Genomic DNA, 27,931 nt, shown 5'->3' with positions numbered 1-27,931 from the left:
TCTGTTGCTGCTTTAAACGACATCTGGGAGGTTTAAAGAAATTTTCCTTCCAGACCTAGAAATACAGTTGAGTAACAGAATTATGCTTCTTTGTTTACCCTTTACCAAACAACTACTACAGCTGAAGCATTTGGTACTGCCATCCACCAGGAATTATGCAGCACAGGCTATGACCAGAGCTAGTGTTAGGCCTTCAATAAGTCCTTTTATAGTTCTCAAATGTGTGACTTGAATAAGAATGGTCTCCAAAGGCTCATATGTTTGGACTGTTTATGAAGAATTATAAGGGGTAGCTTTTTTTGGAGGAGATATGTCACTGGGGGTGGGCTTTGAGATTTCAAAAGCTCATGCCAGACCCCGTCTTGTGTTCTCTTTCTGCCTCTGACCTGCAGATCAGATGTTAGCACTCAGCTACTGTTCTAGCCCCATGCCTGCCTGGTGGCTACAGGCCATCTCACCATGACGGTCACAGACTCAGCCTCTGAAGCTGTATGCAAGTCCCCAACAAAATGTTTTATGTTGCCTTCATCATGGTGTCTCTTCTCACCAACAGAGAAGTAACCAAGACATCATATATCATATTATATATGAACTGAGGTAACATTTAGTAACAGGTAGAAGAAAATCACTCACCCAACCCCTCAACCTACCCCCCAAATACAAAGCCTACTGTAGAGGGCAGAGGTTAACACCCAACATTATTCTCTGTCACTTTCTCCCTTATAATTTTGAACCTAGAGCTCACCAATGGCTAGGCTGATGAGCCAGTGAGCTCTGGCAATCCTGCTGTCTCCACTTGCCCAGTGGTGGAGTTACAGGCCCACACTGCCATGCCTGGCCTTTTGTGTGTAGGTGCTGGGAATCTGAAGTCAGATTCTCATGCTTTTATGCCAAGGACTTTTCCAAATGAGCCATCTCCTCAGTTGCTAAAGCCATTTCTTTTTAAAGTAACAATGGCATATCTTAGGATGGCAGCTATGTATCTGTGTGACTGAATGTTTAAAATTATCTATAAGAAAAAATATAGAATATAAATAACTATAGGTAATTTAAATACAGAATTTTATTATTTGTGAGGAACATAGCATGCATATTTCATTTAATTACATATCTGAATCAAAAGTTTAAAATATGCAATAATTATCTGTAGCGAAAGTTTTCCTGTGTCCCACCCAGTCCGCAGCCGCTCAGACCCAAGTAAACACACAGAGGCTTATATTAGTTAAAACTGCTTGGCCATTAGCTCAGGCTAACTACTGACTAGCTCTTACACTTAAACTCAGCCCATTTTTGTTAATCTATATGTTGCTACATGTTCCGTGGCTTTACCTGTGTGCCATTACATGCTGCTCCATGGACGGTGGGCTGGTGTCCCCTGACTCAGCCTTCCTCTCCCCGGAATTCTCCTTGTCTGCTTATCCCGCCTATACTTCCTGCCTGGCTACTGGCCAATCAGCATTTTATTAAACCAGTGTACAAAAGCATTATCCCATAGCAATTATCATATATTCAATAATAATTGTAGTTCTAAATTTAAAGTTTGTGTTTTTGTTAAAATGGTACTCTACAAACATTTTCTTGTTAGCAACTGCTAGCTATACAAGTTATCATTCTCAAATTATTGGGTCCCTTACATTTAATAGTAAAGGACTCATTTGCATCATAAATCACTAGAAGAACATAACTATGTGATAGTTCCTTCCATTAGTATCACACACAACACTGCAATAACAAGAGCACCACAGCATGAGAACCTCTGTTTTATATTAGGATGGAAAGAGTTAGGATTTTCCCAGTTACCATCAAATGTTCCAAATACTCAACACAACCTATCTGCAGAAACTTTGGTTTTCTGTCAAAACACCTTTAGAATGTCTTATGTAGAGAAAGAAAACACTGAGGATACTCTTAAGTTTTCCTTGTCTGACATAATAACCTATTCAACAGAAAGAACGGTTTTTATTGTTTTACACTCTTGGGGATCAAACCCAGGGTGTTGCACATGCTGGGTAAGTGCCCTTCTCACTGAGCTATATCTTTAGCCTTAGGTTTTTTAAATCAGCAAATTTCATCTAATTGATGCTATATAATAACAAATACTCAGTACAGCTGGAAAAAGAATGTAAACAGTTCCTAGTAGTGGCAAATTTTTAAATCAAAGAGTCAAACGCTAGATTTCACTTTAAAGATATGCTTTCTGGGGATGAAGAGATGGTTCAGCATTAAGAGTCAACACTGCTCTTTCATATGACCTGAGTTTAGCTCTTAACACCCAAGTCACTTCAGGCAGCTGACAACTGCCTTTATCTGCAGTTCCAATGCCTTCTCTCATCTCTGTGTGCACTATACTCACACAAATATACAGATAATTAAAACAAATAAAATCTTCTTAAAAACCTTTCTTTGTATTTGAAACACAACTTAAAGAAAGACAAACAACCAAGGGAACGTTCTCCCTTTGAGTAGAATATCAGGCAATAAAAACAAAACAGCATTTGGATTGGAAGTAAGCATGTTTCTCCTTCTACAGCAGAAATGGGAAGACATAGTTAGCCACTATCAACACTGGTGAGTGAGTGTCTAATGGGCAGTAGGACAGATCGGCTGAAACCATTCCCATACATTATACACTACTTTATGGTGGAAAACGATCAAACACCACCTCCACAGTGATTATAAATATTCTTGTGATGCACTGATGGGTCACTGCAGCATCTCTTCAATATGTAAACTGGTTGATGTCAAGATTAAACAGTAAATTAGGCTGAGTAACATTTAAAAAAATAAACAGCTACCCCATCATCACTAAGACAAAGTATGGGGCACTTTGGAATTGTTGCAAACTCCACATGGGAAAAACAGACATGGAAGCTGAATAGTGAGTGTATGCTGAAGCACAGCTAGGAAAACACAGGCAGTGAAGGATACCAAAGTACCACTGTTGTAATCTGCAAAAAACCCATTTATACATCATAGTATCACATCAGCGTTCAACTTCCTGACTTCAGAAATCACAGCCAGGGATTTGTGGGTTTGTTTGTTGTGCAGTGCTAAGGATCCAACCCAGGGCCTCACTCACAATAGGCAAGCACTCTACTAACTGAACTACACTGCCATCCATCTCGCTCTAGGGAAAAAAAAAACAAATTGAAATATTTAGCATTAAAGAGGTCCATGGCTGTAGCTTACTGATATGTGGAGATCAGGAAACACATAAGCTGGAACTAAAGGAAGAGAGAGAACTGTAAAGCAAATGTGGCAACCCGGCACTGAGTGGGCACAGGTGAAGGACTCGGGGAGATTCTCTGTATTCTTTCTAAAACTTTTCTGTGGGTTTGAACTGTGTCAGAAACAAGTTAGAACTTACTTCTAGGAGGAACACTGGGCCTAAGAGCAGTATTCCATCTGAATGTCTTTTTTTTAACAGGATTTCTAAAAAGCAGTCCTAACTAGCTTTATGCTCCTAATGACAAAGAAGCAAGTTTCATACTGCCTCTACTTAAAAAAAAAAATCGCTGAAGTAGATTGCAATAAATGTCATAAATATTTTTAAAACAAAAATAATCAAAACTGGAAAAAGCTAGAACCTTGGTATGAACGAACTAAAAAAAGGGGACTCACCTAGCCAAAGCAGCATGTGCTCTGTGCTAGGGGAATCCTTACTAAGCTGATACCACAGTAGGATCCTGCTTGGGTCAAGGCTAAACCAAGTCATTCTACCAACCCTCTCGCTAATGTGCTGCCACGGCTCCGTGCTGCCTTTCTTCACTGCAGATCTGTGACACTGTTTTTCAAATCCTGTGGTGACACCCACCTGCACTGGTGCTTCCCAGTGGCAATGAGGACAGCAACCTGCAAGCCTCAGGTAGAACAAGCCACTGAAAATCACTGGAGCTCTCAAAACCTCCATATTATATACCTGTTCCCAAATTCAGTTTGAAAATTGAAAGAAGTGAACTGTAGATTATGAACAACATAACATTTTGCAGAAAATACTAACTGGGTAAAAACAGATTTTGTTTAATTATTAAGACCACATTTTACAAAGTACTTTCATGCTAAGAATGTTATAAAAAAAACTAAGTAAGATAATCTTAACATATATATGAAATCATTCTTTACTTTTTATAGAAAATGTCTTAATATCTCACTGGTAAGGTTTTCATCCATTGAATGCTCTACATTTTTTCTTCAAAAAGGAAAATGGTGTTATTTATTAAAGCAAAATTTTTATTTGAATATTGAAATTTTTATTAGTGTATATTAATTATTCATTAAAAAGAAAATATGCCAACTACTATATCAACAAAACCCTGACAGAGTTATAGGGAAACTGGTCAGGCATATTTTATTCTGAAAATTTCATGGCTATGGACAATGCACCTGCTTTAAAGGAGAAACCCACATCCTGGTACCAATACACCAGGCCTTACCAAAGGCTGCTGGGGCTGCATTGCTTGGAGACCAAGGGCCTGACTCTGGGGCTGTGAGGGCTGCTGGGGCTGGGGGGCCTGCTGGGGCTGCTGCATCTAGAAAGAAAGAAAAAGATTATGGTAGACCCTTGAAATTGTGGGGCTAGGACACATCTGAATAGCCTTTACTAATATACATTTTTATCCATTCCATTGCAGCAAAATGATGGGGGATATATTCTCAAAAATGTGTCATGGGTGATTCTTGCATTGTCTGAACACTGTATGATGTACTTAGAAAAACATAGGTAGTATAGCCAACCACATTCCTGGGCTGTATGATACACTGGATAACTTATTACTAGGGCCACGATGAACAAAATGAAGTAAGATTGAATTAGGCACAAGATAAATGATGCAATTTAGAGGCACGGAAAAACACAAGGTGCCTACGGCTGCTGCTGCTAAGACACAGCAAGCATACTGTTTTACCGTGAACTGTTTTCCCTTAGTGTTCATCATTCAACCCAGGGTCTCATGCATCCTAAGCAAGTGCTCGACTGCTGAGGTACACCTCTAATAATGAAAGGTATTTTAGTAAGTAGAGTTATACTCCAAAATAATAATACAGAGTGCAGGGAATAAGCAGACACACGGGGGGGGGGGGAGGGGAGATGACTCTTTTCTAGTATTAAGCACTTCACGTTAACTACTGTGATGCCTTTAAATAATTGGCAGCGGGGTCACGACTCCTTACGCCAGAAATGTCCAAACACATTTGCAGTGTGCTGTGATGATGCTGTGATGTTAATGAAGGCTATGACATCATGAGGTAGAGGAGATTTTTAGCTGCACTAAAATTGGAAGGAACCACTGTCCCATCAGCCAGTCACTGACAGAAATGTCATTATGTGAAGCAAGACTGTAACCTTTCATCTTCCATCTTTACTTTGGCAAACCTTGCTCTTCCTTCAAGTGTAAGATACGACTCTGTTCCTCCAAAAAGTCTCCTCAGACCACCCCACACTCAAGTTCTCTTCCTCTGGCAGCCAGTGCTCACTGTCCAGGGTCATCCTGTGCACTTACTGTTTCGGCTTCTTTCACATCCTCTGCCTGGCCCTCAACAAGCTACCTATTTCACACTGCCAGGTGCTACAAGCAGCAATCAGGAATTCTCTTCTCTATGGTTCTTGGGGGACCCCTGTGGAGTCCACTTTTATTTTTTATAGGCTATAAACTATTCCATAGAGTTTCTGAGATAAATTACCAGCACGAAACTAGAAAGCATGTCCAGACTAAGTTGGCTCAAATACATAGCTCTTGGAAAACAATACTAAGTCACAGAAGAAACAATGTATGCACCAGGTGGGAAGGCAAAAAAAAAAAAAAGTATTTTCTCTCATTGGCCTTTAATTACTCCATCCAAATACTTCATTCTGATGACCCGACTAGACTTTCATCATATGCATTTTCCAACTTCGTCTACATATTATTCCCCAAATTACTTTTTTAAAGAGTGAAAACAATAAGTTGTTACTGCCAGATCTGCAGTACTTATAGATTTGGCATCCTAGCAGAGGTCCAGAGAGGGTGAGTCTCAAAATGTAGGTTGAACGAGAAGCATTGCAATATGAAGCCACCATTCACTTTGGTTCTCTGCAAAAATCTTTCAAGAAAGATGAACTCAACTTCTCAATTGCTGACTTTTTCCTTTATGCCAACAGCCAATCAAAAAAAGAGGAATGAATGTAGTTCAGACATAGGAACAAATCACCTTCCTTTCTTTATTGTTGAGATATTGTTGATAAGAAATATTATTGGGGCATGCACTAACAGAGAAGAAGGTTCATGTTACCTAGTCAGGAAATGACCTATTTGCAACCTTGAAAATGTCCTCGGAAGGCAGAGTATGGTAAGTAAGCAATGCAGCAAGGTTCCTTGGTGAGTTGGAAGTAACAAATCTTTAACACAGAGACATTCAAATAGCTGTCCTGAAAAATATCTCCAAGCTTGTAGAAAGGTGGCTTAAGAATATATCATTCTCTGCTTAATAGTTATCCTAGTAAAAATATTGGAAAGAACATCAAACCAGTGCTTTACTTGAGTTTTCTTATTTAATCCTTGATGCATGGGTAAATAAATCTTTCCATTTTATTAATGCCAAAATTCAAGAGTATGTTTTCTGTTTTTGTTTTTTCCACCTTGGAAATAGCATCTATACAATAAATAGGACTATGCATTGGTAGGCTAGACTCATGCAAATCAGTTATCATATATTATGAGTAATGTATCACAACTTTTAAAACAGTATATCCACAATGAGGATGTGATCATGGCTACCTTATAAACCAGAGCTCAGTTCTAGAGGGCTTGTCTTGACTTTGTGTTACCTTTTGATACAATCCACTACAATTCTGCAGATCATACTAGATGGAGACTTCCACTTCACTTGGGCTTATGACTGAAATTCTTAGGGGAACTATTCTTTTCCTTCTCTCTGTCCAATGGGAAATTTGAGATACACAATTTCCTTTGTGTTCCTTTCTGCATGACTGCTTTCTTGCCTGTTTATCTCACAGAACATAGACAGTTCTTCCCTTGTGCATACCCAGTTCCACCAGATTCCACATTTCCCAGTATTTCTATGTAGGTACATAAAATAACGCTGTACCTCATTTTGGACTAGAAATGAGACTCCACTTAACAGTCTTATCAAGAAATCTCCAACACAAAAACATCACTTGTTAATAATGAAAAAAAATGGCACAGATTTAACATAATAGCCAGCCTGCCAGCCTTCCCTTCATCCTTCATTCCAGTGCTGGGGATTAAACCCAGGGCCTTGTGTATGCCAGGAAGGTGCTTTACCAATGAGCCACATCCTCCATCCACAATAATGCTGGAACAAGGAAATAAGAAATAAGAATGTGCTGAAGGGAGAAACTGTTTACCTAGAAGTCTCAAGTATTTATACTGAATAAACAAGTGATAGCTTTCTGGATTCTAACATAGAGCCTTCTGAATTATGTCACCTCTGCTTTTCTAAGCCATGGCTTAAGTAGAGTAGAGTGTGGTAGAAACACAATGTCATGGACATCGAAGAAATGGCTGAAAACTGTGTTCACTCCTGTCTGTTTCTTCCTCATGTATATGAAATTTTGTGCTCAAATTGTAGGCCCTTAGTCAATTAGTGACTAGGCAAGCTGAGGTTCACATTTAAACTAAGGCATCTATGTGCCTCCCCACCCCTGCACCTGAAGTTTCGGGGAAAGGAAATGGTTCTGTAAAATGGAGTCTCCTGCTCATGGTCTGGCAGGTACAGAGAGGAGAAAATTCTACCTTCTTGGAACTACAGTGTACTAGCTAAGTCGCTAATGTCAAATACACAGGGTTCCTTGGAACAGAATACTTCAACCTGAAGTGTCTTTCATTATGAGAACTCTGCATCTGCACTACTGGAAGGGATGGCATTGCCCTCACCTCCCTGCCCCATACCTGGAGGAGTCTCTGCTGCTGTCGAACTTGCGGCTGTCTGGGCCTCATTGGGTCCTGAGGCAGGGGCACCGAGGGGAGGTTGGGATGTGCGGGAGTCAGCACAGCATCAATTCCCCCGCCCACCAGAGGGCTCTGCTGTAGAGCCTGGTGGTTCAGTCTGGCAAAGAATAATGCAACTTGTGTTCAGGAACCAGGCGTACCATTGAAGTGTCAATCAGTGCCTCCAGCATTTTACACACATCCACCAAGAAACAATTCGTGTTCAATAATCATGTGTACAATTAAAAATGGGAAAAGGCCAGAGGATCAGAAAACAGATCTGACCACATTGGGAAAAAAAAAAAAAAGAAGAAGAAGAAGAAGATAGTAAGCATACTACTTCAGACCAAGTAGCAATCATACAGAAATTACTTCTAAAAAAAATAGTTGTTAGCAGTAAGCGAAATAAGTTACTATTTACTTTGGAGCAGGCCACAAGTGGAAAGGCTGAACAATAGTATTTCATTACTCCTTACATATCCTTGTGTGAGGTCAGTAGTTTTCTTATCTAACTTTAAAAACGAAGGAATGGAGATAAGAGAAAAAACTAAGGTCACCCAGAAAACAAATGACAGAGGTGGGATTTGAACCCAGAATTTTTGGGCCCTGAAGCTCAAGTTATTGAGCTTTGTTATGCTGCTACTTATTATAAAGATGGCAAATGTAACACATGTTTTACAAATTAACTTATTTCCCGTAATATGCTACCATCCACCTTCCTAATTTTCAGGGAGTAGTTGAGCAGACATGTGGGTAGTTTCTGACAGTAACACACGGGAGCTACGCTGCTCTCCACTATACAATGCAGAACTCTACAAACCTAATTCTTCTGAACTATACTATCCAATGGGGTTGGGAAATATGATAAATGATAATGATTTTTCATCGGGCCATCCCATAAAATGGCCTTTTGCTGCTAGGACTAGTTACACAATTATCAGATCTTAGAACCAAACAAAACCGCAGGGCTCCCTGGACCAAACAACACAATTTCAAGAGAGAGCAGAGCATCTAGTTGAACATGGGTTTTCCATAATCACCATAATCACCATGTCTCCATGTCGCCGCACAGACCATGGACCTCAAAGCTAGCCATGCTGGCCATAGCTGGCTAATGAGCACTTGAAATGTGACTAATGTGCCTGCAGAACTAAATGTTAAGCCAATTTTAATTCATTTAAATTTAGCCATGCATGGATAGCAGCTACAAATGAGCAGCACAGACACACCCTGTGTGGAAGGGATGCAATTAAAAGAACCAGAAAAGTCTACCATGAGTCATCACTGAGGTGGAAAAGATAGAAACTAAGTTGTAATTAGACTTGGTCAAGCACCATCTACAATCAGTACTACAACATACATTGTATGGTTCCAATCAGGCAAATTCTAGTAAAGGCACTGCTAACAATGATCAATAGTTTTCTTGGACACTTTTAATAAAAAAAAAATCTTTTGAGAAAAAGGAGAAAAGAAAGAACACTAGAGCTAACATATGGGTATCATCTGAAAATCTTATGCAGTACACAATGGAAGAAGTGAGTCAAAAATCATAGTGTTCTTGAATGAAGGAATTTGGAACCTCTACTGCATGTTGATAAAAATGAGATGTCAGGACACAAATAGAGGAGCTCAAAAACCTGTCACAGTGTCAAATGCCTGGAAGAAGTGTAACAAAGCCAAGGCCGAGAGGGTTTACTAGTGCAATTACTTCAACAGGTATCACCTCTGAGAGCCAGCTACGGGCTGCAGGTATGGTGAGGCCTGCTGCTGCGCGTAGCCACTTGGCTGCTGCTGAAGCTGTCGGAGTCTTTCCATCAGCGCTGGGCTGGAGTGTGCAGCTGGACAGGCCCTGGAGCTGTAGCTCGGGGAAAGGACCACACCTCCAGACTGCTGCTGAGCTACCTGTTGCAAAGGCATCTGGGTTCCATACATTGTGTAGCCCTGGGGCATGGTCTGCAGGAAGGCACAAAGGAAGAAGTCAGTGCTCCAATTAGCATCCATAGTCCCATCACTAAGAAACTGAGAGGGGCAAGGAAATAAGCCCAGGAGGTCCAACCTGAAATTCATGGTTTGCATAGACTCTGAGGACTCAAAATACGAGGATGGCTGCTCTGTAGGCAAGAAATCTAGCCAGAAACCCACAGTATAGACTGGTTGGGCAATGATTTTGCAGAAATCTCTAGTTCAAAATAGGTGAATATTTATTTGGCTTTTAAGTTGAGTTGCTTATTTCGAGGCTAGGAAAGGCATCTTTCTATATGGAAATAATCAGCATGGTATCTACACATTCAGTGCACAGATGGCAGCAACATCCAACAAAACCCAAGCAATATCATCTCCAAAGTTGGCCAAACAAGGTGTCTCAGCCCAGTGAACATTAAGTTAACAGAGTACACTTTCCCATGAATACAAGTACTTATTTCTCTAAACCTTGACACCCATGTAAAAGACCAACATGGCGTTTTCTGGATCAGAAGATACAATTCACTGAACAGAATGCTGTCTACTCTCTGTATCCTCGAAACACTACATATTAAAGCAGTTTAAGGACTGTGACTCTGAAGACAAGAGTAATACATAATAAACATGCAACAGCCTACAGGAACCCAGACTCAGGACCTGTGTGAGCCAATCATGGTTCTCCTTTCAGCCGTCTACATGGAATGAACTGCCAGCCCCAATACAAGTCTTGTCACACCAGACCTTCTTGTATAAGAGGAAAGGCATAAGGGTGTAAGGATGCAGAAATAATAAAACTACAAGGGGGCGTGGCTAAAAGCCTGCCTTGTTTAAAGGTAAGTGCACCATTTGTTCAGCATTTCCTGTGTATGTGATAGTATGTTAATCCCACACATCACCTTGAATCCTACATCTTTTCTCTTCATCTTACAAGAGAAACATACATGTCATACAGCTACTGAGTCAACAGCACCTGTATTGTGACCTGGTTCAAAGACCCATTATCTTGTTCTACTGTGATTCCTCACAGAAGTTACCTTTGAATATAAAATTTCTACAACAAATTATGCCATAATATATTATATCATAAATAACTCTGAGATTATTAAACAATTAATTAATTAATTAATTAATTAGTTGAGATAGGGTCTTAACTATGCAAGCCTGGCTGGCCTCGATCTTCCTACGTCTGCCTCCTGGGTGCACATTACAGGTATGTGCCACTGCCTTGGATTAAGTGCTTCAATTATCTTTCATCGGCAGACAAGAAGTCTGAATTTATTTACATTTCTAACTGAGGAATTTCCTGGTCAATCCTGAGACTTATTCAACAATTACTGATCTGAAATCGTGAAGCAGAAGTAAGTACGTTCTAGATCTAGTTGATAACCAGTTTCCTTGATCTCCTACTCCCAACTAACACCATTAAGACATCAATGAAGCAGCTCTGCTTCAAAGCCAATGTGGGTACCTGTGCTTGCTGCAGCCCTGGATACTGAGGGAGCTGAGGGGAGGGCCGTGCTTGTGCAGTAAAGAGAGCAGCCTGGTCCCCTGGCTGGCCCTGGAAAACAAAATCAAGACAGTCTGTAACTCCAAGTGCTTGATTTGAGCTTCTGAATATAGAACTTACAGATCTCAGACCACATTCAATGAGATTTCTCCCAATCCCCCATGTGTGCAGACTACTGACTTCTTCTTCAGACTACAAATGTTACCAACAGCAAGCCTCTCAGCAAAGTGTTTCTCAAATGACCTTTTAGGTACTAGAAGGGCATAAATGCTTTTCTGGGTAGGGAAGAGTCTCTAACATGTGACTCTCCATCACAGGCACTACCCAAGTCCAGTGGAGAAAGAGGACATAGTACATCTTCATCACGTATAAAATTCCCAGGGCTTCTTTTTTTTTTTTTTTTAAGATCTTTTTTTTTTCCCTCTGAACTTTATTTTATATATATAGTGTTCTGCCTGCATATATACCTGCAGGCCAGAAGAAGGCACCAGATCTCATTATAGATGGTTGTGAGCTACCATGAACTCAGTACCTCTGGAAGAGCAGCCAGTGCTCTTATACTCTTGAGACATCTCTCCAGGCCACCCAGGGCTTCTTAATGAAGTGTAATCACAGTGATCTAAAAACTGCATTCAGCCATGTAATCTGAGGAAATTTTAATACCTACTAAGACTAGATGATAAGGTATACTCAATGAAAATATTTGACGTCAATAGCAAATATAGTATCAACCAACTACATGTAGAATAAAGCCAGTTAACTTCTATTAATCAGTTTTAATTTAATATACTTTGGCTTTCAGAACATTAATCAATATGGACAGATATACATGAACTTTATGTTCTCATTACAGAGGTTATTTTATGGAAGCTTGCAGTGATAACTACAGGAAAAATAAGCCTAGTTTCTCACCATCCCTGGATTTTCCCAAGACTTAATTGTCAGGAAATAATAAGTTTACTGTGTAATTATTTTACTACTGTCTCACAATAAAAAAAAGGTGCTAAATTATAATTGTGTGAAACCATTTTAGTGTGCTTCGGAAAAAATATATTTCTAACCAAGAGAAGGGATAAATATGTAATTTAGGTAGGAGTACACCAATACTAACCATATTAAGAATGCAGCATATGTCAGGCCTGGGCTGCTACAAAGACATGCCTAAACTCCAGTGATCTGACCCCAAGGACAGAGCATCCCCATTGGAGTAGATACTTCCAAGTGTGATGCCAAGGGTGAAAGTACTTAAATGCCCATGGTTACTTATTCTTTAAGGACTAGTGACTTAAAATCGCCCCATAACAAATCTAAAGGAAAATGTATCTTTGTAGTTGTTATGAGATACTGAAACCAAATGTATTCTACATGGCATGGTGGAGTCTTCTATTCTCCACATGAAAATAAGTAGATGGACAACAAAATATAAACTCAATGTCATCTTTAGAGGTTCTTTGTCTCATGTCAGGTCAGAGCTTTTTAAAATTTGTATTTTATTTCCATTTTATATTATTTATTTATTTTTACCCTATATGTAGTGGGTAGCCATTCCAGCTTTGATCTGGAAGTTCCAACCCCCACTAAGGCTTCGGTAACTGTCAGGCCTATAAGGCGGGGGCCAAGGGAGGACCCTGAAGACCTGAGATCCGGATAGGACGCTGGAGGTAGACAGAACAGAGTTCTCCAGAGAACACCGCTGGACTGTGCCACACCTTTCCCAGACCCTGTAAACTATCCCTTCACTTTTAAGTTACCCCACAAAGTAAACCTCCCTTTTAACTACATGGAGTGGCCTTAATAATTTCACCAATACCTATAGGTTCTCTGAGTGTGTGTGTGTGTGTGTGTGTGTGTGTGTGTGTGTGTGTGTGTAAAAGCTTTTGGTTTTATGTTTTTATAAGATTCCCAAGTGCGCAAAGGAGTGGGTCTCTGTGACTATAATTGTTTCTTGTGCCTTTCCTTGGGCTCTCTTCTTTGTTTGTTTTTGTCATATTATGATTTGTTTGCTTTTGTTTTAGCTTATTATATTTTATTAATTATCCTTTAGATATCTGTTTTCTAAAGAGAGACAGAATAGGGTTGGATCTAGATAGGAAAGGCAGTGGGGAGGAACTGGAGGGAGTACAAAGAGGGGGATCATAATCACGATATACTGTAGGGGAAAAAAACTATTCAAATAAAATGAAAAAAAAGAAAAACACACAAGTAGAAAATTGCTTGGGTTCATTAATGAGTTAAATTCATCTAGACATGGTGAAATACAATTTTCTGAGTACATCTGCTATGGTATCTATATCTGACCACTTCAGTAAGACTCTAGCCTTTTAGAGTAAGGTCCCAAGAAGGTATTCTCATTACTCTCTTAAGTACAACCCTGTCATTATATGGTTGGAACTAAGAACAGTTGCCCAGATTCCCACTTTGGGGTCATCAGGAGCCCAATTTATCTTCTCCCAGTATCCACATGGTTCTTAGTTCTCAAAAGTCCATGCTCAGGAACCATTAAACCAACCACAGATCTTTAATATCATTCCTTTGATCTATAATTCCTGAAATTAGTATTATATAAGGTCTCTGAAGTAGTGCTGGATTTCTGCAGGGGATAAGCACACATGTATTACCATATTTGCAGACTGAAAGAACACTCAACTACTACATGTAAGTTAGAATCCTAGGAATGACAGCTGACCATACCCAAGCCTTTTCAAGTCAGTAGGAAATAGAATGTATGCACAGCTACACACACATACACAAGGCATGTCTAATGCTTTGATCCTCCTCTGATTACTAAACATCAACATGGAATACACTATGACTAATCATGTTGATCTGTCTCAGTCATCAGGTGACATACTTGCTGGCAAATAGCAGCTGAGGCTATGGAAATTTAAGAAACAAAGTATAAATTACTTTCTACATAAAAGGATCACGAAAGTAACTCAAATAAAGGTATCACAAACTTTCTAAGAAGCATGGAAAGGATGGAAGAGACGGCTCAGTGGTTGAGAGCTCTGGCACCATTCCCAGCACCCACATGGCAACTCAAAACTGTCTAACTCAGTTCTAAGAGATCTGACACCCTTACACAGACACACACGTAGGCAAAACACTAATGCACAAAAAATAAAAATAAATCATAAGACAGAAGCATGGAGGAAAACTAAAGTACAGTTTGACATTCTGAAATTCATGCCAATCATTTGTATCTGAAGATGACCTATTCGTGTGTGAACATATTGTGTCCCATCCCCCATATCCAAGGACAGCAGAGGTCTATAATATTCTCCCTGAGGGGAAAAAAATCACAACTTCGTTGGTACTCACCAAGTTGTTTTTGAATATTTTTGGCATCATGCAGAGCATCCTAGAAGGGAAATATCTTAATCACTCCCCTACCACACTAAAGCAGATTCCTGATTTCCTTTTCTTTTTTTCTTTTTTTTTTTATACCTTCCTTTCTTTTTTTGTAAGAACAATGCCAGGAACATCTTATTTCAATTTGTAAAAAAAAAATCAGTTGAATTTTTTTTTTAAGAAAAAATAAATATAGAGCAGAGTGGGGAATAGCCTTGAACTCACTAGTACAGGGGAAGACTTTCTAAACAGGACACCAACAGCATAGGCACTAAGATCAGCAATCAACTGGACCTCATGAAATTGAAAAGCTTCTGTACAGAAAAGGATGCCATCCTTTGTACTAGAGGTATCCTACAGAAATGGGAAAAATTTTAGCAACTACACATGTATATGTGTGTATACATACATATGTATACATAAACACACACACACACACACACACACACACACACTCAAAAACTACACATCAAGAAAACAGCCCAATTTAAAAATGAGGTACAAATCTAAACAGAATTCTCAAAAGATGAAATGCAAATGGCAGAGAAACTCTTAAAGAAATGTTCAACATCCTTAGTCATCAAAGGAATGCAAATTAAAACATCTTACAGCAGTCAGAATGGCCAATATTAACAAAAGTAATGACAGCTCATGCTGGTGAGGATGTAGAGTAAGGAGAACACTCATCCATTGCTGGTGGGAGTGCAAACTCGTCCAGTCACTATGGAAATCAGTGTGGCAGTTCTTCAGGAAGCTACCTCAAGATCCAGGGGGTATCACTCTTGGTCATATATCCAAGGAACTCTATATTCCAGTATTGAGATACTTTCTTAACCATGTTCATTGCTCCTCTATTCATAATAGGCAGAAATTGAAAGCAGCCTAGATACCCATCAACTAATGAATGAATAAAGAAAATGTCATACATTTACACAATGGAATATTACTCTGCTTAAAAAAAAAAAACTAGCACCCCCCCAAAAGAAAACAAATAAAAACAAAAAAGCAAAAACCTGAAATCATGAAATTCAAAGGTAAATGGAGCTATAAGATAATCATCCAGAGTGAGATAATCCAGATCTCAAAAGATAAACAAGATATATATTTATGTATATGTGGATGTTTATTGTTAAGATGTTAACATCTTCAATTAGCAGGCTATAATCCATATAACCACACAGATTTAAGTATAGAATAAGGGATTAGGGTATAGGGAAGGAGCTCCCTAGGAAAGAGAAATAAAAAAGATAGTTATGGATGAACAGAGTGGGGTGGAGGAGGAAAAATGGAAGGATCAAGTGGGGAGGGGAAGGAAAGAGGGGATGAGAAGGGAAGTATGGGGAGGGACAGATAAAACTATGTACTATTTGAGGGGTACCTAATACATAGAAGCTTCATAAAACATAAACATATAGGAAGATGATCTAAATGGAATTGTCAGATAACAGAGGTGGGGGGAGAAGTCCCATCTGGACATCTCTCATCACCAAAAAAAGCCTACAGTTCAGAGAATGGGTCAAATCTAATTGAGTTTTTAGCTAAAGGGGACCCATGGGAACCCCCAAACAACTCAGGCTATTGCCGGTGATATGGTTTCTCTTCACAACTGGATATCTCGATTAAATCCTTCCCTTGAGGTCTCAGGGAACCCCACGGAACAGGAAGCAGAATGATTTTAAGAGCCAGAGGGGATGGAGGACACCAAAGAAACGAGGCCTTCTAAACACAGCAAGACCGTGCATCTGAACCCACAAGAGACAGACAGCACACACAGGACCTGCACGGGTCTGTGCAAGTGTGGTCCCAGCGCTTAGAGAAGTGGACATAAATCTCCATACCTTACCCAGGAGTTGTCTTCAATTGATAACAATTCACAAACGAAAATTAGTTCTCTCTAAAGGAGTCTCACTGGGTATAAAAACCACTCTAAGAGCAGGCCTGATGCCCAGCAGTAGATGGCCAATACAAAATGAATAATGAGGGTGGCATCTTTGGAAGGGATTTGTCTCGAAATGTTTCCTCAGGGCATTTTTTTTAACTTTACAAGTCCTTTGCGTACATATAATGGCTTCCAGCTTTTTTGTTCTTTGGGGATTCCTAGTGTGCAGAGGGTGTGTTTGCTGTGCTTTTGCTTTTGTCTGACTGTTGCTTGTCCTATTCTGGTCTGCTTATTTTCTAGGGAGAGACAGAGGGGGTGTGGATTAGGAGGGGAGGGGAGTGCAAGGATGTCAGAGGAGTTCGGGGAGTGAAAACATAATCAGAAGATATTGTATGATCTATTTTCAGTGAAAGAAAAATAAGAGGAAATTTTTAAAAAATTTATTCAAGTGGTAAAATGTTATCTTATGCATATTTTGCTATAATAAAAAGCATTCTCTGGTGATGATGATGATGATGATGATAGCGACAACCTAAGCCAGTACTGTTAATGAATCCCCTAGCAAAAATAGTTTTACTTATGAATCTTCATTTGGAAATCTACTAGGTGTCCACAGCTGAAATGATATACATGATATGAACTAAAAGTTACAGTCATCACAGGAGACTGGTCTATTTTAACTACAGAAAACAGACAGAGAAATATGAGGTCCTAGTGACAAGTTACACACATATGATGTTTTTAGAAAGCCTTACTTTAAATATAATTTGACTAAGATCAATTGATACCAGCATTAACTGCTAAAACCGCCAGATTCATTCTAAAGTAAACATACCGCAAATACATGCCTTCTCTACAACATAGTCTATTAACATGCCTACACATAACTATTTAATGTTCCTAAAACAGGAAAGTAGTACAAAATAGGTTAAAAGTATTGAAAAGATATGAATTCCTATTTATTTGAATGAATATAAAAACAAAGAACATTCTTTTGACTTTAAACAAAATGTTTTGCCTGCTGTAACATCCCCCCCCCCCCCAAACACAGTTGACGGATTGGCAAATGATTCATGCAAATTGTTTTCTTTTGGACATTATCAGCCTGACAATAATAATTCTTAATTCAAGCTTTTGGTGAATAAAATCCTTACATGCTTACTTCTTCATAAGCATAAATTCTCAAGAAAAATTAAGAGTCTAGAAGCGCTTCCAAACCTTGCTTTACCAAAACCACCATTGGAGAAACTGCCTATGCAGTCAGCATGTCATAGTCCAGATATTTTCAGCGTTGGAATATGCAAATAAAAGTATTGCACCAATATAGAATATTATTAAATCATTAGTTGTGCAATCACACTACTCCTGTATTAGTACCAGCTAATGGATGAAACTGAGTCACAGAGCTAGTGTGTAACACATACTGAAGCTCTTATAAATAAGAGATAGTGAACAAAAACAGAGGTCAATCTCTTTGGGGATAAAGTCAGAAACAGAAGAATGAAAACAGGTTTCTTTGCTGAACCATCCTTGTTTATGTCAACAGGGGCTATTGCTGTAAGAGACACTCAGTTACAATTATTAGCACCACAACAAGCAGTTAGATTAGAGACTAAGACAGCAACTTCAGACATTCATAAGGAAATAAAGGGCTGTCTGTAACAGAAAACTGCATGACTGACTGAAGCTCATGTCTAGCCTTCGGGGGGACTAGGTTATTCACAATGCATTTCAATTTTCACCTTGTATCAGGTAAAGAGCAGACTTCTGCAGAAAGCATCTCTTTATTAGTGGGAAGAGGCTGCAGACACTCTGTAAGGGTTGAGATGCTTACAGACTCCTACACTTAAAGGTTTTCCCAACGGCCAGAGCAGAGGTCACTCCAGAAGCACTCACAGACAGCTAAGGCAGGACTGTGTGGGCGACAATCACACCGCTGAGGGTAAGGCTACTGGGAAGCTCTTGACATCTGAGACTGGCTCTTGAAATCATGCATGGGTTCATCTCTTAAAGACTCCTAGACTTCTAATGTGTGTTTGGTAGGTAAAAAAAGGATGATAAAAAAAGACTCTAAAGCCCAATGCCAACAACCACGGCTACAGAAGCAGCCACAGCTGAGCCTAGGAAGTGTCTGGCAGAATTCCAAGACCTGCAATAAACACCTTTGTGTTTTTTTTTTCTTTCCTGAAATGATTAGCACTTAGAAAAGCCTATTGTGTCCAGCATCGACTGTAACAAGTTATTAATATGATTTACATTTCACACAATTCTACCTTTACATTTCAAATGATTATTGAAAGGGGATTCTTTTCTCTCTACAACGTATTTGGCTATATTCCAGATATATTAATAACAAATATTACTGCGGTGGTTTGAACATGAATGGCCCCCATAGGATCATATATTTGAATGTTTGGTCATTAGGGAGTGGTGCTACTTGAGAGAGATCAGGAGATGTGGTCTTGTTAGAGTAGGTGTGACCTTGTTGGAGTAAGTGTGTCACTTAGAGGGGGATGGACTTTGGGGTTTCAGAAGCCCAAGCCAGACCCAGTGTCGCTCTCTCTTCCCGCTGCCTGTGGATCCAGATGTAGAATTCTTGGCTCCTTCTCCAGCACCATGTCTACCTGCATGCTGCCATGCTCCCAGCCATGGTAACAGTGGACTAAACCTCTAACACTGTAAGCAAGTCCCAATTAAATGCTTTCCTCTTTTTAAGAGCTGCGTTGGTCATGGTGTCTCTTCACAGCAATAAAACAGCGACTAAGACAACTACCTATTAGAAGACAGGGGAGGAGTTCACCACCCGACAAAAGCACGTAAGCGCCATGCAGTATCTTGTTTATTCCAAAGGGTTCCTGCTCACATGGCTGCATAACTATGCAGTTCTCTTTCCTCTGAGAGGGGTTGGAGATTTAGCTCAATGGTAGAGCATTTGCCTAGGCAGTTAAACAAAGCCTGGGCTTGCTCTCCAGAAGACTTCATATTCCTCCTCCACTAGCCAATACATGAAGAAGAAGAATGACATAAAAAGGTTTATCTGGCCAGATGGTGGTGGCTCACACCTTTAATCTCACCACTCAGGAGACAGAGACAGGCGGATCTCAGTGAGTGTGAGGCTAGCTTAGTCTACAGAGTGAGTTCCAGGACAGCCAGGGTGGTTACATAGAGAAACCCTCTTTCAGAAGATGAATTTGTTATTGGTTAGGAAAGCACTGGGAACTTTTCATTGTTGAAGAATGTGAGGAGCTGGCTGATACTATGAAGCTGATTTACTATCTGAAGATGACATTTAGGACCTTGGAAGTTACAACAACTGGGATAAAGAACAAAACAAAATCAAAGCGCAGGCACAGAAGAATTAGTATGAAAACACACAGTCTATCAGTTCCTGTACTTTGAATTACCACAATTCTGCAGGAGAAAAAAGACACTGAGGTATGTTTGAATGTTTGAAGGAAGCCACCAGAGGTACCTTTTAGGTCACAGGCCTGCAAGAATACCTTTGACTACACTGTTTTGTTAAACTCCTTAGTTGTCATGGATATTGGGAAGTGAACCTTAGAGAAAAACCATGTTTACCTGGATGCCAGTGACCTCTTCTCCAGTGCTCAGAACCACTTTCAGTAACCAAAGCTAAATTCAGCAGTGAGTTTGAAAGTGGGCTACAATTAAGAAAAGTTCAGCACTGTGATAAAAGAACAAGCAGATGTAAAAAATAAAGAGGCAAGTTTATTTAGGTTTCATTAACTTTAAAAAGAAGACAAGTTCATTTTAGTGGAATGGTTTATCAGTTCCTAGTAATGTTTTAAATTCCTCTTAAGAATTTGAAGCAAGATAACCGGGTGGTGGTGGTTGGTGTACACCTTTAATCCCAGCACTAGGGAGGCAGAGGCAGGAGGATCTCTGTAAGTTCAAGGCCAGCCTGGTCTATAGAGTGATTTCCAGGACAGGCTCCAAACTATACAGAGAAACTCTGTCTCAAAAAAAAAGAAGAAGAATTTGAAGAAGAGTGATTGTGTCTGCTCACCCTCCAAGAACAGCTAAACCTGCAATGAAGTTTTAAATGGCCTCCTATCACCAGGTGGAAATGAGGATATGCCAAGTTACAAAGGAGCCAGGCCTGGAAAGGCAAGACCAGGGCAACTCAAAAATACGGAAATCCCGGCTATTGTGGAGTTTGTTTTTCTTCAAGCAGGACACACATGTAGGCTGGCTAACACAATTAAGGTGGCAAAGGCACTCCCTAAACACAGAGTTGCTGCGGGATCTAAAGAACTATCACATTTAATATGCTCATGACTGTTTGGGCACAGTAAGTGCTCTGCTAGATATTATCATCAGAACAGTTCAACTGGGAAATACAAAAAAATACATAAACTAGAAAAAGCAGATGCAATCCTACTTTACTCTTTTCACGCATGAATTTCACTTGTATAGATTTATAGGTTTCATGTGTCTATATCAAGGTAAGTATGTGTCATTTTTATCACTGTTCGTTCAATATAATCACAGTCTAGAAAGAACAGTGAATTACAGGGCATAATATCAGAAATATCAATAAAAAATTACACTCAAAAGCTTAGCATAGTGAGGCTCTCCTTTAATTCCAGCACTCTAAAGGCAAAGGCAGGTGGAACTCTGAATCTGAAGCACAGTCTCAACAAAGTGAGACCCTGTCTCAAAACACCAAAAAACAAAAAACAAACAAACAAAACACCAAAAAACAAACAAACAAACAAACAAACAAACAAACAAAAACCCAAAAACTAAACTTAATATTTCTGCACCGGGCATATACTACAGGGGTAAAGTGCTTACCCAGCATGTTTGAGGCCCTGGGTATAACCCAAAGCACTTCACACACATATACAAACTCCATATACTGACCACTGTTTATAATTTACTTATTGTTTGATACAGACCTTATTGAATTAACAAAACAATGAAGGAGAAAAACACCATGGATTTAGAGGAACAAAATTAAGTAATAAATCTGAGGATAATGTATAAAAGTAATGCTAAAATGAATATAAAATCTCAAAGTAAATAAAATATAGAATAGAGCTGGAAAGGTCACCTCAGAGGTAAAAGGCCTACTTCTGAATGATTACAAAGTCCTTAGCACTTTTGGCTTCCTCCCAAAGTCAATAGTGAAATACAAAGGGGAAGAATATTTATAAACCTGTATGACGGAAATATCCCTTTAACCACACATGTACAGAGATGTGTAAGCAGCAAGACTATGCACCACACCCCAAACTCATTCCTAGCTAGAGGAGGGGAACACATGAGGAGGATTCCAAGGCTGGCTTTGAACAAACCTGTTGGAAAGGTCGAGTCTGGGCCTGCCTGAGAAGCCGCTGCTGCTGCTGTTGCTGTTGCTGCTGCTGCTGCTGCTGCAAAAGTTTCATCTGTAGCAACTGCTGCTGAGATGTAATTGCATGAAGGGAGGGTGGCTGCAGCATGGCACCGGAACGCCTCTGCAGCATGTTGGATAAAGCTTGCTTTGTATTGGTTGGGACAAAGGAGCCTGCAGGGTCCAACCTGGAGCCACCTATAAAAAGCAACCAAAAGGAAGGGTTTTCAAAAGCAACATGTGTTCTTTGATCACAACAAGAAATTTCACCTTTCTTACTTTATGAGCAATGTAGAAAATGATCTGCCCTCCCAGCGCTAAGCATTAACATTCTGTTAAGAGCTGTCTAATTTCCAAAAGTAAAAAGCAATGGTATGCATGATTAATAATACTTTAAAACTGCTATATGGAGGCTGCATTTCAGTGGATAAAATGCAATGCCTGAAACAAAGATGAGTCAGCATAAAACTGGCCATGTGGGTGGTAAGCCATGTACATCCCTCAGGATGTACATATTACTTGAATAAAAGCATGCCTTGTGCTATATTTTGCAAAGTTTCATAAGCCAGGCATAGAAGCTCTCTCTATTCTAAACAGATCTGAAGGCTGTATCATTTAACCTTTCCTTTGGCAAAATTTAAAGCCCTATTTTGGAAATGGGGAAAATACGGAGGAGGGAAGAGGGACAAATAACAGCAAGGTTGTTTGATAAAGCCTCAAGGAATCATATTATTTTATATTTATCTGAAATTATATATAATACATCCTTGTATGTCTATGTACATATATATTTGCACACACACAGAGAGGGAGAGGGAGAAAGGGAGAGAGAGAGAGTGAGCACTTAAATTATATCACTTGGGCTGACAATGCTCCCCACAAGAGCCATACCCCAATACCAGGTATGAAAAATCTCCATTCAACTTGTTGGTTAGAGTAGTCCAAATGACTTCAAAACAATACAGGCCATTGTTATTGCCTTTGGTTGCCTCTCAAGAGCTGAAGACTTAGGGCATAGAATTCAGAGGATTCAAGCTGGATTTAACCTGAAAGCTTTCTCCTTCCTGTGGTCTAATGACCATAGCACTGGAAAGTCCTATGAACCACAACAGTGACCAGCATTGCAAGATTACCCAAAAGGTGCAATAGTGGCATTTATGTTACCAGTAGCTACTGGGTTTAAGGAGAGACATCACACCGGGTATAGAAACCTTACCAACTATCACGAGCTCGTGAGGTCACGGGTCTTAGAAGAGAACCTACTAGCACCACTTTACTAGACCAGCATAATTCATACTACATCCTAAATCTTTTCCTTATACTCACAGATGAGGGTAGCTATCACCCCATATCAAAGGAGCTTCTGCTTATAGCAAATGGAGATTGTCAGAAAAATACCACTGGATGCCATGTAGGGGATTAACCAATTGTGGGAGCCCAGCCCCAACAGATACATCTACAACATAACCCCTGTACCTAGGGCTCAGAGAACAATATGAAGGAGCAAGAGGGAAAACTGTAAGAGCCAGAGGACCAGAAATCTGATCTGAGATAATATCTCGTAGAAATGGGTGCCTAAACAAGACCCGAAAAGTGACAGTATCAATAGACATGGTAACATACACAGGGTTGAAAAAAAAAATCCAATCTCTATTTAAAGAATTATAAGCAAATAATGGTTGCTGGGAGAAGAAGAATTAGCCTTTCCCAGGATCGAGGTTCCTAATTAGTTATCCATTACAAAGTGGTCAGCCCTGAAATCACATACATGCAAACAACAAAAATGGACTCAGCATGCTGTATTTATATATTTGTGCATCTGGGTTGTATATGTACAATAATCAAAGAAAAAGAGGCCATCAATTTGAGAAGTGGGATGACATGGGATAGGAGGTTCTGGAAGGAGGGAACATGGGAGGGATCAGACTGAGTAAAGAGAAGAGTTGCAGGGAGCAAAGGGAAGGGAAAAGTGATGTAATTTTAATTAAATATATTAAAAATAAAGAAAATGCCTATTTTGTAAAGGAGAAAAATGAAAACATTTTAAAAACTTAAAATGCTTGAGGACTTCAAATTCTACAAACATCTCTTCAATTGCTATTGCTCAAAAGACTAAGAAAATCCTAAAGATATTTGCATTTGCAATTTGTCAAGGCCTTTATGAATTAGAAAAATTTCTACAATCGGTGGCTGTACAGAAAATGTCACTCTTCCCTCAGAGAATCTCTATTCCTTGATATATGCTGCGAACAGGAAGAGTTCTAAGCACATATCTCACAAAAGATGTTTCTTTCTTCTTCTTTTTTAATCAAGCAGTATGTATGACAGAAAAGCATTTTAAAGCCACTTGTTTGGGGGCCAACCTTCAGGACTCAGCACCACAGGAAACAATGTGACCATTAGTCACTCAGAGGCATGAGAAAGACATCTGAAAATAATAGCAACTGAGTAACCACGTCTAAGTCACTTCACTGCAGCAAGATGTGAAATGCTACTAACAATCCACAGTACATTACAGAAAAAGGAAAACTGAAAATCAGACTGAAGTCTATTTCTTTTATTTTTCTTAACTCTATAACCTTGAACCTCTGAGCCAATGAAAAAACGTTATAATCTGTCTAAAATATTCTGTGTATTTCTACATGGTGACTTTTCCTTACCTTCTACAGAGTGCTAGTCTGAACTCAGTGTTTAATATTCTCCCTTATTTTCTTAAACCATCCACACTGATGTGTACAGATGAGAAGTGTATGTGTCCGAAGACAATGGGTAACAATGGATCCAACTGGATTTCGGTAATGCTGATCACTAGGTAAAATACTTTCTAATGCTTTGCTTGCCTCCAGGGCCCTACCCAAACTGTCGACACTGTTGGGTTGACTGTTCTACTCTACCTCAGTTTTCCCAAGTTCATCCTCCACAGGAAAATCTCAGATTTTCTGCGTCTGGCAGCTGAAGAAGTAATGCTGTCCTGTGTGACAGCCTAAGACTGAAGATCTTTGTCTCCAACAAAGTCATGAAGATCACCTTGGAGGAACCCTGGCTGGTTGTCCAGGCAGCAGATAAGTCTCTGCCATTTTAATTGATACAGAGGCCATTGGATTATATGCCTGCTCAAATTTATCCTTCTCAGATCTCTGATAGTATTGATGGCTAGCCCTAGCTTCATCAGTTTAGAAGTCCTAAGCCTACCTTAGCCAGCTCCTCCCTGCAAGGCTGCAACTGCCTGGTCAGTCCATTTCATATGCAAAAAATCAGGCCTTGCTTCACTAAAGCTACTAGGTCTCCTGCTGAGAAAGGCAGAACCACAGGCAGGTTTACCTCCTTTATAGGTTTCACATTGAAAAAGATAAACTCACAAAACAAGTTTCAGTGTAAAAACAAGCTCCAGGTATCATGTTGTTAATACTAAGTAAAAATTTAGTTTTTACTGTCCCTTTATTTAGAAGAATGTGCTTTTCAATGGCAGCTCTCAGTAATCAATGCCCCATGTCTCATGATAAATGATCTGATGTGGGGGAGGGGGAGGTTTGAAGTTTATGTAAGTTGTGAGGGTCTGAAGGAAGTGATTGAAGATATGTAAATATAAGTTGTGAAAGTCTAAGGAAGTGACTTAAGGTATGTGAAAAATGATACTTAAAGATGATACCTGATGTTAAGACTTCAAAAATTCAGTTTTAACATATAAATCAATGGAGTTCTAATACGCTATTAACGTACCCTTGGTAAAGCACTGGATACTATTATCATAATTACAGGCTCAAAAATTTAAACAACCTTTGTTTGTTTTCTAAATATAAACTTAAAAGCTGAAAACTCTGACACACACAGGGATATACATGTGTGTGTGTGTGTGTGTGTGTGTGTGTATCCATCCCTCTGGACAGAGGAAAGAGTGTTCACGCTTTTAACCCAGAACCATCCTTCTGAGTACTCAAGCTTTTGCTATGGCTCAAAGGCATAAGTCTACTCAGCCTCCTGAATAGCTGAAACTACTGGCAGGCATCACCATATGCATCCAGCAGTCTATTTTTAAGACTTGGACACTGTTCTTCTTGTAAGAACACCATTGTGAAGACAAGATAAAAAGTACCTGTCTTCACAGAGCTTACAGTCTGGAGTGGGAAGCTAAGCCTCTCAAGCTAGTAATGCTATACGACAGAAGAGGGAAACACAGAGACCAGGAAATGCATGTTATTACAACTTTGAACAGAGCAGCCGGTTAGGCTGGACCTCACTGTGAAAGTATCAGATCAAACTCCTTGGAGGCAGGTGATGAGCCTGTAGATGGGGGACCCTGGATGCACAGGAAGCATCAAGTACAAGTGTAAGGAGGTAGGAGATGTTCAGCTCATGTACGTGTCTGCTGTGTGAGCTATGTTATAAAGGCTATAAATATATTTTTCATTAAGTGTAAATGCACATGTATATACATATAGGTAAAATTTATGAATCTATACATATATGCACATATGTATATGTGCAAAAAAATTAACTTTTTTCATCCTTTAAAAACATTTTTTTTCAGATAAAATTAATTTCTAATTAGCAAATATTTTTATCTAGGAAAGTATTCATTTGGTTTATAAGATGTACCTGGGACTTGAACCAAAGCAATACTACAATCAGGAATAATTACTATGGCTGTGGTAGTTTTCTGTGTTAATTTGCAAATCTTCTAGCCAAACCAAACTTCTGATCTGCTTCATAATTTAATTTTAAAATTTACAATGCAAGAAAGGAAAGATACAATACCGCCTGATCTTTTAAAGTGCAAGCAGGAATTATATTTGGTAGCTCAGACTTTAGACCAAGTTGTGCAATCCATGCATATAATTTCAGCTGTACATTAATTTATCGCCTAAGGAGACAAGCTCTTGCTAGGTTAACAATGCTCAGTGATCTCCCTGTCTTAGCCTCTACACAGTAGCTGGGACGATAGAACTAAGCTACTGGGTGTAGCCGAAGCTTTATTTCAGAGAAAGAAAAACAAATTACACCTAAGTACTGGATTACTCAAAGTCTCATTTTGTGGAGGATAAAGGTTCAAAGCAAGGAGTTTCTGTCCTCAAGTTGCTGATGAGTGATCTGCCAGTGTTCCGTGTCTCATACCCACCTGGATTCAGAGACTGATTCTGAAGGAAAAAGCTGGGCTGCTGGGGCTGGCTCACCAGGTTGTAACCCCACAGTGCAGGCTGTGGATGATGCATCATTTGGGAGGACATGGGCGAGTAATTAGGAGGCACTCGGTAGATGCTGCTCTGTTGATACTCCTTCAACAGAAATATATATATATATATATATATTTAAGAAAATTGAACCTAATATACCACACACAGTTAATCAATACATGTTTTCCTTTTCAGGTATGAGGGATCATCCCATCCCAGGACTCAAGGCTATATTTTGTGAAAGGGAAGGGAGAGAACACCAATGGTAACCCATTTCCTGAAAAATACTCATGTGAATTAAAAACTTTCTTTGATTTAAAAAGTAATAATATTCACCTAGCACATAAAAGGCCCTATGTTCAATCTCCAGTACCATCTCCCCACAACCACACACACACACACACACACAAAGAAGTTCCTCACAGCAGACATGTAAAAAGCTAAAAGCACATGTCTGAATAAAAATTGTATCAGAAAGGGCCATAGTGCTTCAGAACTACTCCAGGCCCTAACAGTATCTTACCCACAGCTTTCAAGACGGCACTCAAAATAAGTTGCCATTCCCTACATCCCCATGCTTTCTCCTCCTTATAGCAGGTACTGACTCTAATGATCACACCAGAAAGTCTCAACTCCTTCATCACCCATCTTTTTTTCTAGCATGGCCCTTGAGGATGAAGGGCAATGAAAATCTCAGTATCCCTCAACTGGGCAAAAGGATGTAATCCCACTGGGAAGAGGCAGCTTCAGGAGGAGGGT

The 27,931-nt window shown here is 39.5% G+C and overlaps 1 protein-coding gene across 5 annotated transcripts in view; it reads right to left on the bottom strand.

The window, feature by feature from the left end:
* Med12l (mediator complex subunit 12L) overlaps positions 1 to 27,931 on the bottom strand; it is a 301,677-nt gene that overhangs the window by 7,887 nt on the left and 265,859 nt on the right. For 4 of the 5 annotated variants that reach the window (XM_059265389.1, XM_059265391.1, XM_059265390.1 and 1 more), the window contains 6 exons: positions 27,118 to 27,274; positions 21,967 to 22,199; positions 11,377 to 11,466; positions 9,670 to 9,899; positions 7,908 to 8,064; positions 4,434 to 4,529 (listed from right to left, as the gene is read on the bottom strand). In XM_059265389.1, the coding sequence (XP_059121372.1) occupies positions 4,434 to 4,529; positions 7,908 to 8,064; positions 9,670 to 9,899; positions 11,377 to 11,466; positions 21,967 to 22,199; positions 27,118 to 27,274 (963 nt within the window). The remainder of the gene's footprint in view (positions 1 to 4,433; positions 4,530 to 7,907; positions 8,065 to 9,669; positions 9,900 to 11,376; positions 11,467 to 21,966; positions 22,200 to 27,117; positions 27,275 to 27,931) is intronic. The other variant, XM_059265393.1, reaches the window with a different exon arrangement.

Source organism: Peromyscus eremicus, chromosome 6 (assembly GCF_949786415.1).
Source record: "Peromyscus eremicus chromosome 6, PerEre_H2_v1, whole genome shotgun sequence".
NCBI lineage: Eukaryota > Metazoa > Chordata > Mammalia > Rodentia > Cricetidae > Peromyscus > Peromyscus eremicus.
The sequence above is the reverse complement of the archived record's forward strand: the minus strand, read 5'-3'. Positions and strand labels throughout refer to the sequence as shown.